The sequence below is a fragment of the Sinohyriopsis cumingii genome, chromosome 10, assembly GCF_028554795.1.
Source record: "Sinohyriopsis cumingii isolate HCF-2022 chromosome 10, ASM2855479v2, whole genome shotgun sequence".
NCBI lineage: Eukaryota > Metazoa > Mollusca > Bivalvia > Unionida > Unionidae > Sinohyriopsis > Sinohyriopsis cumingii.
Genome location: NC_142970.1, coordinates 106176423 through 106193442, shown reverse-complemented (window position 1 = coordinate 106193442; position 17020 = coordinate 106176423). Strand labels below are relative to the sequence as shown.

The following is a 17020-nucleotide window of genomic DNA, read 5'->3' as shown; positions in this document are numbered from 1 at the left end:
GTCTCTTTAAATTCTCATCACTGGCTACAAGAGGTGTATATATGCTGGGCAGAGGCTTTCATGGGTGGTAACGGCTTCATACAAAACAGAAATGGATCTAACCACTTCCTACACTTGCAAGTTCATTGGTAGTTAATCCTGCACCTTTCTAGTTTGGGTTTGCAAATTCAGCCTCGTAAAAATGGGTCCAATTTAGAAGCCGTTTTAGTTGGTGTGTTCAACATAACGGTAACTATTCATTAATTGAAGCAATAAGTAACAATGAACATGGACATATTTCTGACTCGTACATCATTTTACATTAAGATGCCAATCGTTATTCTGAGTTTGCAGGATTCTCTCTAATGATGTGTCACTATTCTGGTTTCTTAAGATAGATTTTGTCTGTTCTGGTTTTGTCTTCTACCGGAGTCTTTATTTTAGGACTCGCACAGATGCAAAGGCACACACACACACACACACACAGACACACAGATATATATATATATATATATATATATATATATATATATATATATATATATATATATATATATATATATATATATATATATATATGTGTGTGTGTGTGTGTGTGTGTGTGTGTGTGTGTTTCCAATACTAATAATAATAATACTTCGTTTAACGTAGATTTTATAGTTGATTCTATCTAACATACAAACAATCTTTCCAGCTGCATCTGATCTTTGAGACATCGTTTTGTTTTGGGTTTTTTGGGTCAAGGAAGCACAACAAATGGGCAAGCGTGACAACACACGGTACAGGAAGTCTGATAAACTGGCAAAGAACTTTGAATGCATATGGATCCCATTTTTATCGTGGACGAGACAACAAGCGACAATTACAACCATAAGAAAAGGAAACCAAAGTGTCAAAGAATATTTTCTTAACTGCTTCTAACATACTTGTATTTAACAATAATGAAATCGTCGATAGTCATGCGGACATGTGTGGAATAAAATAAATACACGAATATATATATATATATATATATATATATATATATATATATATATATATATATATATATATATATATATATATATATATATATATATATATATATATATTCATATGTGTGTGTGTGTCTTAATGCACAAACATACACACACATGATATTCTGAAACACTCACGCACTCTGGTCAAGTGCGCATTAAGCCTGGATTTTATGTTAATACCCTGTACTGAGAGAACACTATTTTTCTTTTATGTATTTCAGTATTTCAGTCTGATTTGTTTGATTTCGATTCAATATGAATTAAACTTTTTTTTATGTAACGATAAGAGCCCTTGTTCTAGTCTCGGTAAGTTTTTTGTCTCAATGGAAGTAATCACCAGTTTGAATTCTGCTCGTTTTACTGGACGAAAAAGATGTTTGTGCGTATAAAATATTTTAATATAAGTAATTTACACCATTGTAAAAATATGTAAACGGTTTTAAAGTTTAATTCCCAAACCACATTCCTTCCGCAAGCTTCAGACTTCTGTTGACAGACAGGTAAACAAACGCGGCACATAAGTTAAAAACTGGCGTTACAAATAAAGTTTACCTTCAGGTAGATTTAACAGTATGTAAGTGTGAACTACTATCTTGAGTAATTAGACTTGTGTCACAGTCCGACATAGACATAATACACTCTTAATCTTCAATAGCTTTGGGCAAGATTGTCTGACTTTTGGTAACACCCCTACTACAGATAAGTTATTGAATGGCACGCGTGAATAAGCTTGTCTTTTCAAACCTTTCCCCATCAATCTTTTTCGATCTATTACAAAATCTTGATTCTGCGGGCTGTCGAACTCGATTGCGTATAAACACATTTTTCTAGCATACAAGAGGCTCAGTGATTAATCCCAACATTTCTGAGCGAATGAAAGTATTGCAAAGTTTTTTTGTGCAAAACTTTCGCAATTCTCTCTCTCTACTATCAGTTGGATTACTTTGCCTGTTTCGACAAAATTTCTGAGGTGGTGAAGTTACCAGGAATTCAGTGCTTACCTTTATTACTCAAGGATTGTATGTGATGGGTGACCAAACTCCGTGATGACGTCACTCGTGACTGTGTATCTGCCTCAATTCAGTGTCAATCCCCGCAGAAATTAAAAGCGAATCATCGGGAGCGCATGGGCAAGGGAATCAGTCCATTAGTGTGCAACCATCGTTTGGCTAAGGATTGGTCTTGCGAACGGCACGTTTTTCTTTCAAAATGTGTAGGACGTAATGGCATTATTGTATAAAAATTGTCTTTGCTTCGTGTTTTTTTGGATTAATGAATCATGAGCCAGAGAAAGTTTGCTGAATGTGGTTAGAAAATTCAACTCAACATCATGCGACTTTGTGAAAAGAAATTTATGAATGGAATACGGACCAATGATTTAGTAATTCAGCAACATGCGAGTAAATAAAAGTACGGTCTGGATCGTACTATTCATTATACCGTTGAAACTACACGTGATCATGTGTTATTTTGGGTAAGTTATACTATTTAAAAAAAAACAACAACTATGCTTATCAATTTATCCAGCATGGAAGTCTGTCAAAAGTTTGCTTATAATATCTTAGTTAATATTAATTAATTAAATTCTTCTTTGCAGCTGATACTTGTTAGCAGTGGAATAACATACGTTTTTCGCTGATAGCGGCTCGAAATGTTTTGATAAACTTTATCTTATGATCAAATAAATACATATGTATTCCTATCGCGGTGTTGCGTAGAAACAGTTAAGTCCAACACAGCTCACTAGGGTTGGACAAGAGCTTTTTCTTCTTTTCTTCTAAACTGATGTCAAGGGACCAATATTGAGTGCTGATTTCCTTGTTGGATAAGGCACAAGATGCGTGATAATAATAATAAAATATTAGGGAATTATCTTGTCTGAGACGTTTCAGGTGAATAATAGAAGTAGTATTTCTTTCGACTGAAATCTAAATGCATTTTTTATTTTTTATAAAAGAGATAATTGTGAAGATGTGAAATGTTCTGTATAACATTACTCTCTCTCTCTGTCTCTGTTGATCCCTATAACGATATACATTACTAAATATTCAAGACAATAAGTCGATATGCATTACTAAATATATACTACATTTAAGACCCTATATCGATATGCATTACTAAATATATACTACATTTAAGACCCTATATCGATATGCATTACTAAATATATACTACATTTAAGACGCTATACCAATATACATTAAATATATAATACATTCAAGACTCTAGGTCAAACTCTGTTATTCAAAATAAAGAAAGTAAAATTTGATGTGAAAATGATTCTAATTTGATTATTCAGAAGCCAGTGTATCTAAATATACAAGCCTTGATGATTTGTTTAATATCAAACACACCCTAGGACGACGGTAGGGTACTATCAGTTTTGTAAGCATTAATTCAGACCAATTTCTTTATTATATTCACTGTTAGAATAAATGAATGGTAGTTCAAGTCCCTATATCACATAATTAATATTTGAACAATGAGTTTGTACACGAGATAGTTGATGTGTGGACATCGTCCACATTATACAAATCGCAGATACGCGGTAGTATTGCCATGTTAATGTATGAAACACACTTGACCCATGGTGAAAGTTTGTACATTTAGTCCACTTTATCGGTCGGCAGTATATAGCCAGGATGGAGCTGACGTGCCGTTAAATCCCATCTATCCATATCCATCCATCGTCATACATACATACATACATACATACATACATACATACATATATACATACATGCATAGTTATTAAACTACTTTTTGAATTCTAGCATTCACTGTTTAATGTTCGAAGTTTCTTTAGTATCTAAAATTAATACGATCAGGAGTGAACAAATTTCGGGCAAAAGCAGTTACAGTGAAATACGATGATACATTTCGGACCAAAGCAGCTACGTTGATAGATACGATGAAAAATTTCGGACACAGATTTAAAATGATAGAACAGCTATAAATTCTAATACCGATTTCTTTTAATTACGAATAATAGTGGCGATATTTTCTGTGTCGTTACTATGCAGAGACCTGTGAGAATATGGAAAATGAGAACTTATCATATATGATCACATACTATAGACCTTCCAATCTTCCAGCTGGAACATAATTACATACATAGTACAGCAGCAACAACAATGTGAAGTTAATGTACAATGACATATGTACAAGTATATTTATCTATTTACTTCAAAGGAAGGGAAACAAGCAATTGTGTGTAGTTGTAGCAAAGGCATATACATAAGAATTTAACAATTACCGTAGATGTGCCCAGAACAGGTAGTACATATGTATTTAATGCCATTACTGAGATGAAGAACTTGCTTCAAAATCAAATTCAGTCTTCAATTAAAAATAGAACCAAAATTAAAATACGTGTATGTGATATATTACTTAAGCACAGCCCTGTTAAGAACTGATTTGCAAATCAACTTGACTGATGTTCTTGTTTCATACCATGTCTGCCTGTATTTATCTGTCTTTTGTATTTCTAAGTTGCCTACTAATTTGCCATTTGTTTTGGCTATAATAGTAATTGTAAATTATAATGAAAACAATATACTTCAACAACGTCTACTTTGGTACAGGTTGTGGTGGTGGTGGTGAGAGAGAGAGAGAGAGAGAGAGAGAGAGAGAGAGAGGCATATTAAAATTACATCTAAGCATGAACAGATTTATTCGCTTGAATATTTCGAGAAATGAACAGAAAATTGCAATACAAATTTAATACACTCTTGAACGGTTTATGCAAGTGACCATTCGTTTGTATGGAGCAAGAAAGCTGACGAAGTTTGCACTTTTACCCGTATAAGCATGCTCTAAGTAAAGACATGTATATTCTTTAAGTCTGTTTCCCTACTTACTGGCAAGCATACGAAGTGAATATTCTATTGGAGCTAGTTTATATAGATCATTAAATTGTTCTTTTCGTAGCAGCATCTTGTTTGTCAAGTGATAAAATCAGAATTTAATGATGGAAAGAATACACTTTTAAGGCATGTTCGTTAAATGCCGAACATTAAAGTAGAATAATTAAAAATATGCAAGAAATGAATATTGAAAAAAAAAAATAGCTGAGGAAAATATAAGTTCCTCAAAATATAGCTGAGGAAAATATAAGTTCCTCATATTCAAGTCTCTTCACAATACCTTCCCCTCTTTACAATACCTTCAACTCTTTACAATACCTTCCCCTCTTTACAATACCTTCACCTCTTTACAATACCTTCAACTCTTTACAATACCTTCCCCTCTTTACAATACATTCAACTCTTTACAATATCTTCAGCTCTTTACAATACCTTCCCCTCTGTGGTCAGCTGATTAAAGAAATCTGTTACAACAGTTCTTGATGTAGGATTTTAAATCTGGGAAATAACTGCTTGGAAAAAAAATCTCTCTTGGCGTAAATTCTTGAGGTTATTTTTAAAACATCTGTTCATTTTCTAGAATTTATATTTGTAACTAATTACAATTAGACCAAATTCTAAGAACACGTTTTCTCTAAAGTAAAATAAAATGAAATAAAAATATTAACGAAATATAGAAAGTAGACTAATGCCAGAATATTTTATGCAGGAACTTTAAATTAAATTTTGAAACTAATGCCATAATCCGGATTCTGAATAATGATTACATTGCTTTACATTTTTGTTTGATGAATTTTCTGTAATTTCGCTTTCTTTTTCACTATTTATCATATATTATTAGGAAAGACTAACTAAAGAAATGACCGACAAAAATACACAGACAATAAGTTATTTCACTTAGTAACTTCACATGTAGAATGACTTTATAGCTTTAAATACATTTTTTACGTAATTGTGCCATACCTTTGATTTAACATGTATCCTAGTTCGCTACCATGAAAATTATTATCTTGTATTGAATGTGTTATTGCCTTGTATTTTTATGCGTGTATTGTCTTGTATTTTATATGCTTATTGCTTTGCATTTTATGTGTGTATTGCTTTGCATTTTATGTGTGTATTGCTTTGCATTTTATGTGTATTGCTTTGCATTATATGTGTGTATTGCTTTGCATTTTATGTGTGTATTGCTTTGCATTATATGTGTATTACCTTGTATGTTTTATTGTCTTGTATTTTTATGTGTGTATTGCTTTGCATTTTATGTGTGTATTGCTTTGCATTTTATGCGTGTATTACCTTATATTGTATGTGTGTATTGTCTTATTTTATGTGTGTATTCTTTTGTGATATCTGGAGACATGTAGACGAGCGAATGATTTATCTAATGATGGCGTCGTCAAGATTAATATAACAACATGTGGCAGCTTTTGGCAATTTTAATCTATAAATAGAAGCTGAATACCGTTCTTTACGTTCTTCGGTTTATCTGGCTGTACGTAGTTCGACCGTTTGGCCGGTTTGGGATGTCTTTTCTCCGTATGAGGGGATTATGCTGCGGTTGGGGTATGGCAGGAATCTATCCTCATCGGGTATTACTGGGAGGATAAATCTACTCAATATTGCGGATACAATTTACAAGATTGTCTTCTCGCTTTTATGTGTATGTATGTCGGCTATTTCTCATATATTTACTTTCATTTGGCCCCGAATGGCCGAGTGCTTTAAAGCGATCGCCTTTACCGATTACTGCCATCTCACCTTTGTCTGCCGATCCGTGAACTAGGAGGATCTGCCACTTGTTTCTAAATTCTTACTTAAGTACACACACACACACACACACACACACACACATGGAGCAAGGTAAAAAATGAAATACATGTATCATCACGTATTCTATACATGCTACATGGCTGCTCACAAACATAAAATTAAATTAAGAGACACAGAATGTCAAAATCATTTCTATATTTGGAACACTCATTACTAAAATTAGCACCTGACTCTTTGGTGCGGAATTGAAATCAAATGTTTCAAACACAAGCAGGTCCAGAAAATGCCGCAGCTCATATCCTTTCCTCTACACAGAAGCTGACATCCAGGTTTCATCTGTACTGATAAATTTAGGTTTGATCATGAGCATTGAAACTTTTTAAGTTATTGAATTTTTAATATCATGTGTTTGCATAGGTTTACTATGGGAACTGAATTAGTACCGCGAGTCCGTTAGTACGAACGCAGATGGAAATAACGATGGCTGGAATTATTTTTATTGAAATGCGAGTCAATACATTTTGTCTTGTTAAAAAATTAAATGCATATTATAAGTAATTACGTACTTATATCAGTATTCGCTGGCGTTTTTATATTTAGCCATTAAAAAGGAAAAATATGTCACTAAAGTTTAGCACACGGACATGATCTGCTTTGAAACATTCTTACATGAACTAATACGACTCCAAACTTGGCAAAGCATGGTACCTCATACTGTGTTACATTGAAAGTACTTTGAAGTATTCCTCAGCCGTAATTTCTCTCGATTTTAGTTTTCAAGGTTTCACTACACTAATTAATTTCTATATATATATTTCCTTACTTTACATTTACAGTGCATTCGTTCTACATTTAGATGCAACAAGACTGTTTTACTTATGTTAGACGCTAAACTGAATATAACATATCCAAAATTCAGCATGGATAATGAAGAATGGTATAGTGCTAGGGACCTCACAAGAACGCGCCAAATTGTACTCGCATCATTTGCTCACCTTAGAAAAAGTCCATAAATCGCACATGTCTGTCTTCTTCAACGTAGAATAAGTCCATAAATAGCACCTGTATACTTCTTCATCGTAGAAAAAGTCCATAAATCGCATCCGTATGCCTTCTTCGTCGTAAAAAGAGACCATAGGCTAAGTTCTGCAAACGTTTGCTTTCTGTATTTGCTTATTTCTGCTTCTCTATTGAATGCAAGCAACATTTTTCACTGATAATAAAGTCTGAGAATGATATAATAATTAATGTCGTAAAGACAACCGTAGGATGCAACCTGATTGGTTCAATCAGTGTCAAGATACATGTTAAAAAGTGTATGAAATTCTGTCTTTAACTATAACATAATTGAAACATTTCTCGCTAACCTGTTCCTTTGATTCTTTTCCTTACCTATATTATACAAATTTTCATTTTACCATTGTTATGCTTGTAAAATGGGTGATTTTTGTTAAGGATATCTGTTTTCATCTTAAACGTTCATTTATCTGCTAATTAGCTGTTCTCTGTTTTTTATATACTCCTGTCTAAAATAAATTTGATGTGTTGTTTCTTTTATTAGTTTTTGTTACAGTGCAGATTTTTAAAAAACTTTAATGGCAAAATTTTCTTCCGTGGTGGAAATCGGAAATCGTCTAATATTCTTGTATAAATATGATAATTTAGGGTCTGCATAAATCATTATAATAGTTAACTCATTCCTGTAAAAACGACTTTTATTTATATTGTATATTTAGGAAACACTGATGACATGTGATCCTTGCCGAGCGATAAACGACACCGTTACTGTCTAAAACAATCCGAACGTTATGCGGTTTTTCTTCTAGCGCGAAATGAAAACTGTAAATAAATAATGATACACAACATAATTTCTCACGTTTTATCTTATTAAGCATTTTTTTGAACCCTCTAAAAAGGATAGCGCCAACTTTGACAGACTTAGAATCAAATATTCCAACTGGAATACCACTCAGCCAATTCGTTCAGAACCGAAAATGACCCAGAGCAGCCATGTTCAGAACTATTTCTAGGAAAGCTAACTCTATCATACCTCTGTTATGGCAAACCGCCTATCACGGAAGGACTATTACTTCCGGAAAACATTTTACATCAATGTAACGATAAATGTTTGAGTTATGGAAAGGACTGAGAGATGTTCTAGAGCGCTAAATATATTTACAGGTATCATGTTACAGTAATTTAGTAATATTCAGATCTTACGTCTGCTGGAAGTAGCCAAAACCTTAATAAATGTAATGACTAATCTTACTACTTGCTGGAAATGGAACTTCAAATGTGTACTGAAATTCTGACTGTGAACATAACACATACATTGTGAAGTTTGGAAGGGGAAGGGAACAGCGATAACATAAGATTTTCAGTCACGTGCAGTTATCAGATGAGTAATATGAAATAAGAAGGTATATAAGACACAAGGGGTGGGGTGAATTTAAGAAAAGTATGGTCACATCGGTAAATACGATTTTTAGCCAATTTAGTGTTATCGGAGAAATAATGTGCCGTGTTTACAAGAAGTAAATACAAACATAGTGTTTGATCCAAGGACGTAAATCTTAGAATAGTATGTTCACATTAATCTCATTCTTTTCTTTTTTCATAAACAAGAAGTTTGTTCATGGGACACGAATGCCCTATTATATTAACATCAACCTGAGTCTCAAGGAAACGCACGACAGATAAGGTTAACACTGTCGACCCGTTCGAACTCAGTAGCGAAACGTGCTATATGAAATACCCCCAAATCTACAGTAGCGAAACGTGCTATATGAAATGCCCCCAAAATCTACAGTAGCGAAACGTGCTATAGAAAGGGTTGTAGTCATAGGCCTATATGAAATACTCCAAAATCTACAGTAGCGAAGCGTGCCATGGAAAGGGTTGTAGTCATAGGCCTATATGAAATACTATAGAAAGGGTTGTAGTCATAGGCCTACATGACATACTATAGAAAGGGTTGTAGTCATAGGCCTATATGAAATACTGTAGAAAGGGTTGTAGTCATAGGCTATATGAAATACCCCAAATCTACAGCAGCTACGTAGAAAACAGAAATATTTCATTCGCTCTTGAATCAAACAGTTCGGTGAAGAAAGAGCGATGAGTACTACTTTTGACATTCGGCTGGCTTGCACTACCTTCGGTAGCTTGTAAACACTGTTTGATATGATGCAGGTTATCTTTGAAATGGCTTGGTGCCAAAAAATGACCGTCAGAGTGCCTTAATGTTTCATCTACACTGTATCCTACAGCTTACAGTAGCCTACAACGTACACTTTATACTACAGCTCACACTATATGTTGCAGCTGAAACTGTACACTACAGCTTACACTATACACTACAGCTGAAACTGTACACTACAGCTTACTCTATACACTACAGCTTACACTCCACACTTGAGCAGAAGATTTGAGAGTTGACGTTAACAGGATATGTGTTAGATAACGTTTCTTTTGTGGTGCCCTTTTTATTATTTGAAAGAAATCGTTTCATCATCCATTTTATTATTTGGCAATAATTTATTACATTTAAAAAGTTTCTAGTTCATTAAAAAAATTATACCTGTTATATATATATATATATATATATATATATATATATATATATATATATATATATATATATATATATCGACGATTACAATTCTTTAAATATCCACGTTTTTCTTTCATTTTGGTACCTCAGTAAAACTTAGACCTTGTAATCCACATGGTAGTGGGTTGGATATCCTCTAACTGACTCGTTATATCCTTGGGAAAAGCACCTAGCTCTTATTTCCTTCGCATGCTATAGCTAATAATGTGTTACACATACGACTTCAAGCCAAACAACATTTCGTCTGCTCATTTTGTCTTTCCTATATTTTCTTCTGTTCCTTTCTTTCGTTATTTTGTTTGTTTGTTGTAAAAGTAGTTCTAATGCACAAATTAATTACCTTAACGGTAAAAGGATACTAAGTTTTCTTACACATTTAGAAATTCTTTTGAAATGAAACGATTATATACCACTGGTTTTTTCCGTCTGGTGACATTTAAATACATTAAATAAATTTAGCAAATTTCAAATACAATTTTCTTTCTAAATCCATATATTTCGATAATTAAAATGTGAAATACCTACGGAATGTATAATTTTTATCTTACGCACAAACCAATTTATTTTTATATTTAAAAATTTTCATCCATTGTTTTACATATGTAACTACTTACACAAGAACGTACTGAAAAACCAACCTAAGTATGCTATTATCTGCTTCATAGCCGCGTGTCTATTTATCTATCTATCTATCTATCTATCTATCTATCCATCCATCCATCTACCCACTCACCCACCATCCATCCATCCATCCATACATCATCCATCCACCATCCATCCATCCAACCACCCATCAATCCACCCGTCCACCCACCATCCAACGATCTATCTATCTATCTCTCTCTCTCTCTCTCTCTGGACGACTGTCTCCGAGTTCATTTGGCTTTCTCTTTGAGTCTGTCATTTTAGGTTGGTGCTAGAATTTTGCATGTAGTTTCCCTAAAAATACTGAGATGTTCGATTTTTGGTGCTTAATAAAGAACCGGAACATCCTTGTAACGTTCCGGATCTGGCTCCTATCAACGTTAGTTATTACCAAGATTCGCTAACATTTTATCTCCCCTTTCTTTCTCCTAAATTTTTCTTTAAAACTAATAGCAATTTGATTTATTGCAAAATTATATTTTTCTGCATCATCTTCCGTATACAGTACGTTTAGTCCTTCACATAATTTTACACAACTTGGAAAATGCGTTACACAAGCGGGCGTAGCAAGTAATTTGGATTTTGTGGATTTTTTTAAAACGTAGCTTTAACAATTTTTCAGTCATATTGCTACGATGTCTGCAGTGTGGCAGTTTATGGTGATGTCTAACACTGGGGCATCATACCGCAGACATGTAGCTTGATGTCCCACCCAGTCACATTATCCTGACACCAGGCCGACCAGTCCTAACTCTAACCTCTTAATGCTGAGCGCCAAGCGAGGCAGCTGTTAGTACCAGTTTTGTAAGTCTTTGGTACGAATCGGCTGGGGATCGAACCCACGACCTTCCACATCCGAGGCGGACGATCTAATCACTAAGCCACCGGAGCGGTCCGAGCAAGTAAAGTCTGGTGAATAGAGCACAAGCGCCCTAATTTTAAATCGTCACATATGTTGTTTTTATTGAAATGAATTGCCCTTTGAACACACACACACACAAACACACACACGTATATATATATATATATATATATATATATATATATATATATATATATATATATATATATATATATATGAGAGAGAGAAACTTTGAAAGCTATTAGAAAGATATATTTTTATTTTGATAAATTGTAAGAACAAATGCCCAAGAACAAAACAAAAAACTCATTTTGTCTCAATTGCAGATTAGCAGCTCGTGACTTGATTCTGCCAGTGACCCTTGGTTACCAAGTTAACATAGGCGACCGTCTCGCTAATAACAGACTCCCTTCAAGTAAGAAACTTTGTGATATGTTGGTTCTAGAGAAAAAACAGAGACGAATGTGCAAACGGGGGAAGGGTATAGCGAAAAGTCTCTTGGAATCTATTCGCTTGTCGGTGTTCGAATGTGGATATCAGTTTCAGTACGAGAGATGGAACTGTTCTTTGGACGACCAGTACCGGATGAACATTTTACGAAGAGGTAAGGTGTGGGTAACCTTAAAATGTCTCAAAAGGGAACGAGAGAAAGAGAGAGAGAGAATGCAACGTAAACTCCAAATGATTGCAACGAAGTGGAGTGCATTAAATAGATATAGGTTATTCCTCTTCGTGAGTTCTTTAGGGTTTTATCTGGATCGAGAATAGCAATGAATTTATACGATATTTAATTTTTGTCGAATGTGCAAGTTCGAACAGCTTGCAATAAGTATTCTGTAAGACCCAGGGGGTGGTTTATAATACTATCTGAAGTTCCAGAAAATGCAGAACCAATATAACAATACGTAGATTATGCCTTGGCAGATAACACGATTACCCAGCTTATTATCTTCAATTACCTGCGTTATAGTTCTTTAATTTATTTTTATTCCATGACATCATCCAGTATTTTGATAGCAGAGGACGCCCAACTGGGAAACACAAAACAAAAGAAAACCCTCTCCCAAACCAAACCAAACCACCTCCACCCAATTTAGTATTGCACACAAAATTGTAAAGTTTTGGGAAAACATTATTTGCATTCATACTCCATTTAGATTCGCATCTAGTCAACCGATGTAAGTCAGGTATGTAATTCTGATAAGATAAATATGTCTGTGCTTGTAAAAGAAGTATGCCCCCGCTGAAAACCAAACAAGATCCAAAACCATCAAAATCATATTTACATTTAAAACTTTGCTTGAATGGATGAATATCTAATTAGGTTATACTTACCTACATACCTACCTGCCTACGTACATACATACATACATGCTTTGTTTACCTCAGGTGGGTTTTTGTTAAATCTTCCTTAGAATGTTTTTACAAAAATATCCGGAAAGTTCACAAATGTGCAAAAAATATGAACAAATGCTCTAATACCAGAAAATCTAATAAGCCTGTCTATTTATCATATTGTGTGTAAACTTTTTGGGCTCTTCTACACTGTCGATAATCAGTCAAGTAATTGCCAAATCAATTAAATAGTTGACAAATAATATACCGAAAAAAATTGTTGAGTAGTGTACGATATTGTGTGCGCTCTTGAATCTCCATTTTCATATCTGATTCTCTTCAACTTTATTCATTGTACTTTGTTGGGTAATATTTTCTTTTTCTTAACTTCTATTGTTTACTGAAATTATTTCTTGAAACTAATGTTTCTTTTTTATAAGTATTGTATTTGCACGTTCCTTTATAAAGAAATATAATATGCTATTAGCATTTATACATCGTCGAAAATACATTACACTTTTGACATCAGTGATTGCAATGTAACAATCTCATGAGAATTACAAAGACTATCGCATTTTCAGTTGCCAAACCTCTCTCTGGCAATTTCGATCCCAATCGCCAAAATAGGATTTACGTTCAATCGATGTAAGTGCTACCGCTCTAAAACTAATGTTTGATGGATGGACGTTAGTACATGCCGACAGACAGAGGCGGCGTTAGGAGTACGCGGGGCCTAGGGCCGACCATGACCGCGCGGGGCCAGAGTGTCGGTATCTCGATTGTATGCTACTGCTAACACTGATTATATATAGACTATATCAATTTTCGCGATTTGGCGGAGAATATAACTTGGCAAACTCATAAGGACGACCTTAGGCCTGAAGCGTGCGGCACCCTCAAGAGCGGGACCTGGGGCGGTCGCCCCACTTGCCACCCCCAAACGCCGTTCATGCCGAGAGATAAACAACAGGCAAGCAATGTATCCCTGCTGATAAAGGAATACCTGTTGACCAGTCGGTATTGGTGAGGTTCCAATTTCGATTACGTTAAAGATGGTCAGCTTCGGTTGGAATTTGTAAAAGTCGATCTCGACATTTTATAGACGAAATACTAGATAAAAGAGATGAAAGTTATCGCTAATATATGCAAGTTTCTAACAAATCCCGGCAAACTCAGATTTTGTATATAAGATTTGAAATTTCGTACCTATCAAATTGTAATAATGAAATATGGTACCAAATGCGATCATCCTCCCTCCGTCGAGAAGATGGCGTTCAGGTTACAAGATGGAGTCCATTTTACCCATGAATATGTGATCCTTGACCTCTATCTTATCTTCTTTTATCTTGCAGCCATGATCTGAAACCTTCCTTGTCATCTAATCACCCTTGTAAACATGATAGCGAGCATGACTATTCTCATTCAGTAGGTGTAGGCAGAGCTCACGTTACAAGTAAAAGTCAATCTCTGACGTGAAAATGTAACGTTTGACCCTCCCCCAACTCCTAACACTTTTTTCCGGTAGTTCCATTCAGGATCCAAAACGTTCGTTGTCATCTTCGCATCATCCAAACACATCATAGTAAATATCATAAACCTCTCTCAATCGGTATAGAATAATTTCAAGTTACAAAAGAGAGTCATGTATGTTTTAAGATACATAAGTACAGTAGTGACTATAAAGTAGTGTTTCTCAAACTTTTCTGTCTTGCGGCGCACCAAAAAGATCTAAAAAATTTCACGGCGCACCTGAAAAGATTTAACAATTTTTGTGGTGAAGAACTTATTTAATTTTACATATATATTTAATTTTAAATGTAATGTGAAGGATGTGCCTGCTTTGGAGAGCAAACCAGATTGAGGCGGCAAGGCTCCAAAGTCGACAAACAAGCGCACATTTCATCGTCGATTTTAAGAAGTCTCTCTCTCTTTTTTGATTTGATTTCAGTCAATTCTGAAAATCCAAACTCACAAATCACGAAGACACAAATGGCAGAATTACTTTGATTGCTTTTCAACTTTTCATCAATTGCAGGATATGACTTCTTGATTGAGATCCAAAACTCATGCAGGCTCTTTTCGGGAAATGTTGACTGATTTTTTTTTTTATCGTTTTCTAAATCAATGAGCTGTTCTTCTTCTTCGGTTGTAAGATTTGTAGTTTCGTTGTTTCCGAATGGATTGATCACCCATCCATATTCATCGCTTGTATGTGATGTAAAGTAATGCTGCAGTGCCGATTGTAGGTATCTCAGTGTGTTCAGAAGTTCGGGGATGATTTTCTTGTTTGAATGAGATTCGTTGACAGTAGGAAAGCAGTCGAGGACTCCCTTCGAGACCTTACTTCGCCACAGCGACAACTTTTCATCAAATGACTTCAGTTTTGATGTTGCAGTGATGATGTTTTCCGATGGCCCTTGAAGACTTAAATTCAGCGAATTTAATCTGTCGAATAAATGGGAGTGAAACTGAACCTTCAGCCACCATATTTCGTCATGAAGAGAGAATCCAAAGTTTGTTTTTTGAACCTCCAAGAACGAAATCACTTTAATCTTGAGACGGACGATACGCTTTAACACTTTTCCCCATTGAAAACCAGCGAACGTCGGTATGGTACAGCAGGTATTTGTAGTCTGAATCCATCGCTTCACAGAGTTGAGAGAAAAGTCGAGATTGAAGCGGTCGAGATTTGATGAAGTTTACAGCTTTAATAACTTGGTTCAGAACAGACTCCAAATCATTCGGCAAAAATTTGGAGGCGAGAGCTTCTTTGGATCATGCAGCGTACAACTAACACGTTTGGATTTTCTTGGCGCACGAGAATGACGAATCCCTTCTTTCTTCCCTGCATTAAAGGACATCCATCGGTGCAAACTCTGACACAGTTTTTCCACTGTAGGCTGAAGAGCAAAATGTTTTCATTCACCAAATGGAAAATGTCTTCGCCTCTCGTCTTAGTTTGCAAATCTTTGCAAAATAAGTACTCGTTCACAAAGTTTCCATCCTTTATGAATCGAATAAAAGCCAGCCGCCGAGCTTTGCCACTAACGTCTGTATATTCATCAACTTGAAGAGACCACAGCAGAGACTATTCATTGTCAGGCGCTCCGAAGTTTTCGCAAATTCGATCCGTTAAATTTGACGATAAGTCTTCATTTCTGCGCGAAATCGTGTCATTTTACAATGGAACTTTCTTTACTTTTTCGGCTGCATCGGTTCCAAGCATAGTTTCAACGACAATTGTTAATGCTGGCGAAATGACTGATTCGGCCTCTGTATGCGCTTTCTTGCGTTTTGCCAACAACCGAGCGACTTTATAACTTGCAATCAATCCCTTTTCGGGCAGCTTCATGTAGTTCGTAATTTTCTTAGCTTGTTTATTTTGTTGAGCCACGAGAATTTCGAAGTATTCCTTTGGTTTGTCCTTTACATTTGGATGCTTTGTTTCCATGTGTCTCTTCAATTTGCTGGGAACAAGCGCCTCATTCGACAAAACTGCGTTGCAGATCAGACAGAATGGCAATTGAGCATCTTCAGATCCCGAAACGATGAAACCATAGTCAATGTACTCTTCTTTGTACTTTCGATTGCTTCCTTGCTTTTCATTTAACAGTTTCTCTTTCAGAGTTCCAGACTTGATTAAGTATTTCTCCATGGCTAAACAAATAACAAACTTTATTTATAAGCATCAAAGTTGGAATGGAACGGTCTGATTTGTTACGTCGTGTATTTATTATTTTAGCGTGGAAAATACGAGAACATTGTATAGCTGCCACCCATAGCGGCCAGATGTAGCGGTCTGATTTGTTACGTTGTGTATTTATTATTGTAGCGTGGAAAATTCGAGAACACTGTATAATGGGCTGCATGTATTTATTATTAGACTATTATTATAATTAGAACGATCGAGTTCTCCCGAGATCTCGCA

The 17020-nt window shown here is 35.1% G+C and overlaps 1 protein-coding gene across 1 annotated transcript in view; it reads left to right on the top strand.

Annotated features, from left to right (window-relative positions):
* The first annotated feature begins 1809 nt into the window (after positions 1-1809).
* LOC149790775 (protein Wnt-9a-like) overlaps positions 1810-17020 on the top strand; it is a 38088-nt gene continuing 22877 nt past the window's right edge. Inside the window, exons 1-2 of the mRNA XM_089972833.1 lie at positions 1810-2472; positions 12084-12361. Coding sequence (XP_089828959.1) covers positions 2393-2472; positions 12084-12361 — 358 coding nt within the window. The 5' untranslated portion in view covers positions 1810-2392. The remainder of the gene's footprint in view (positions 2473-12083; positions 12362-17020) is intronic.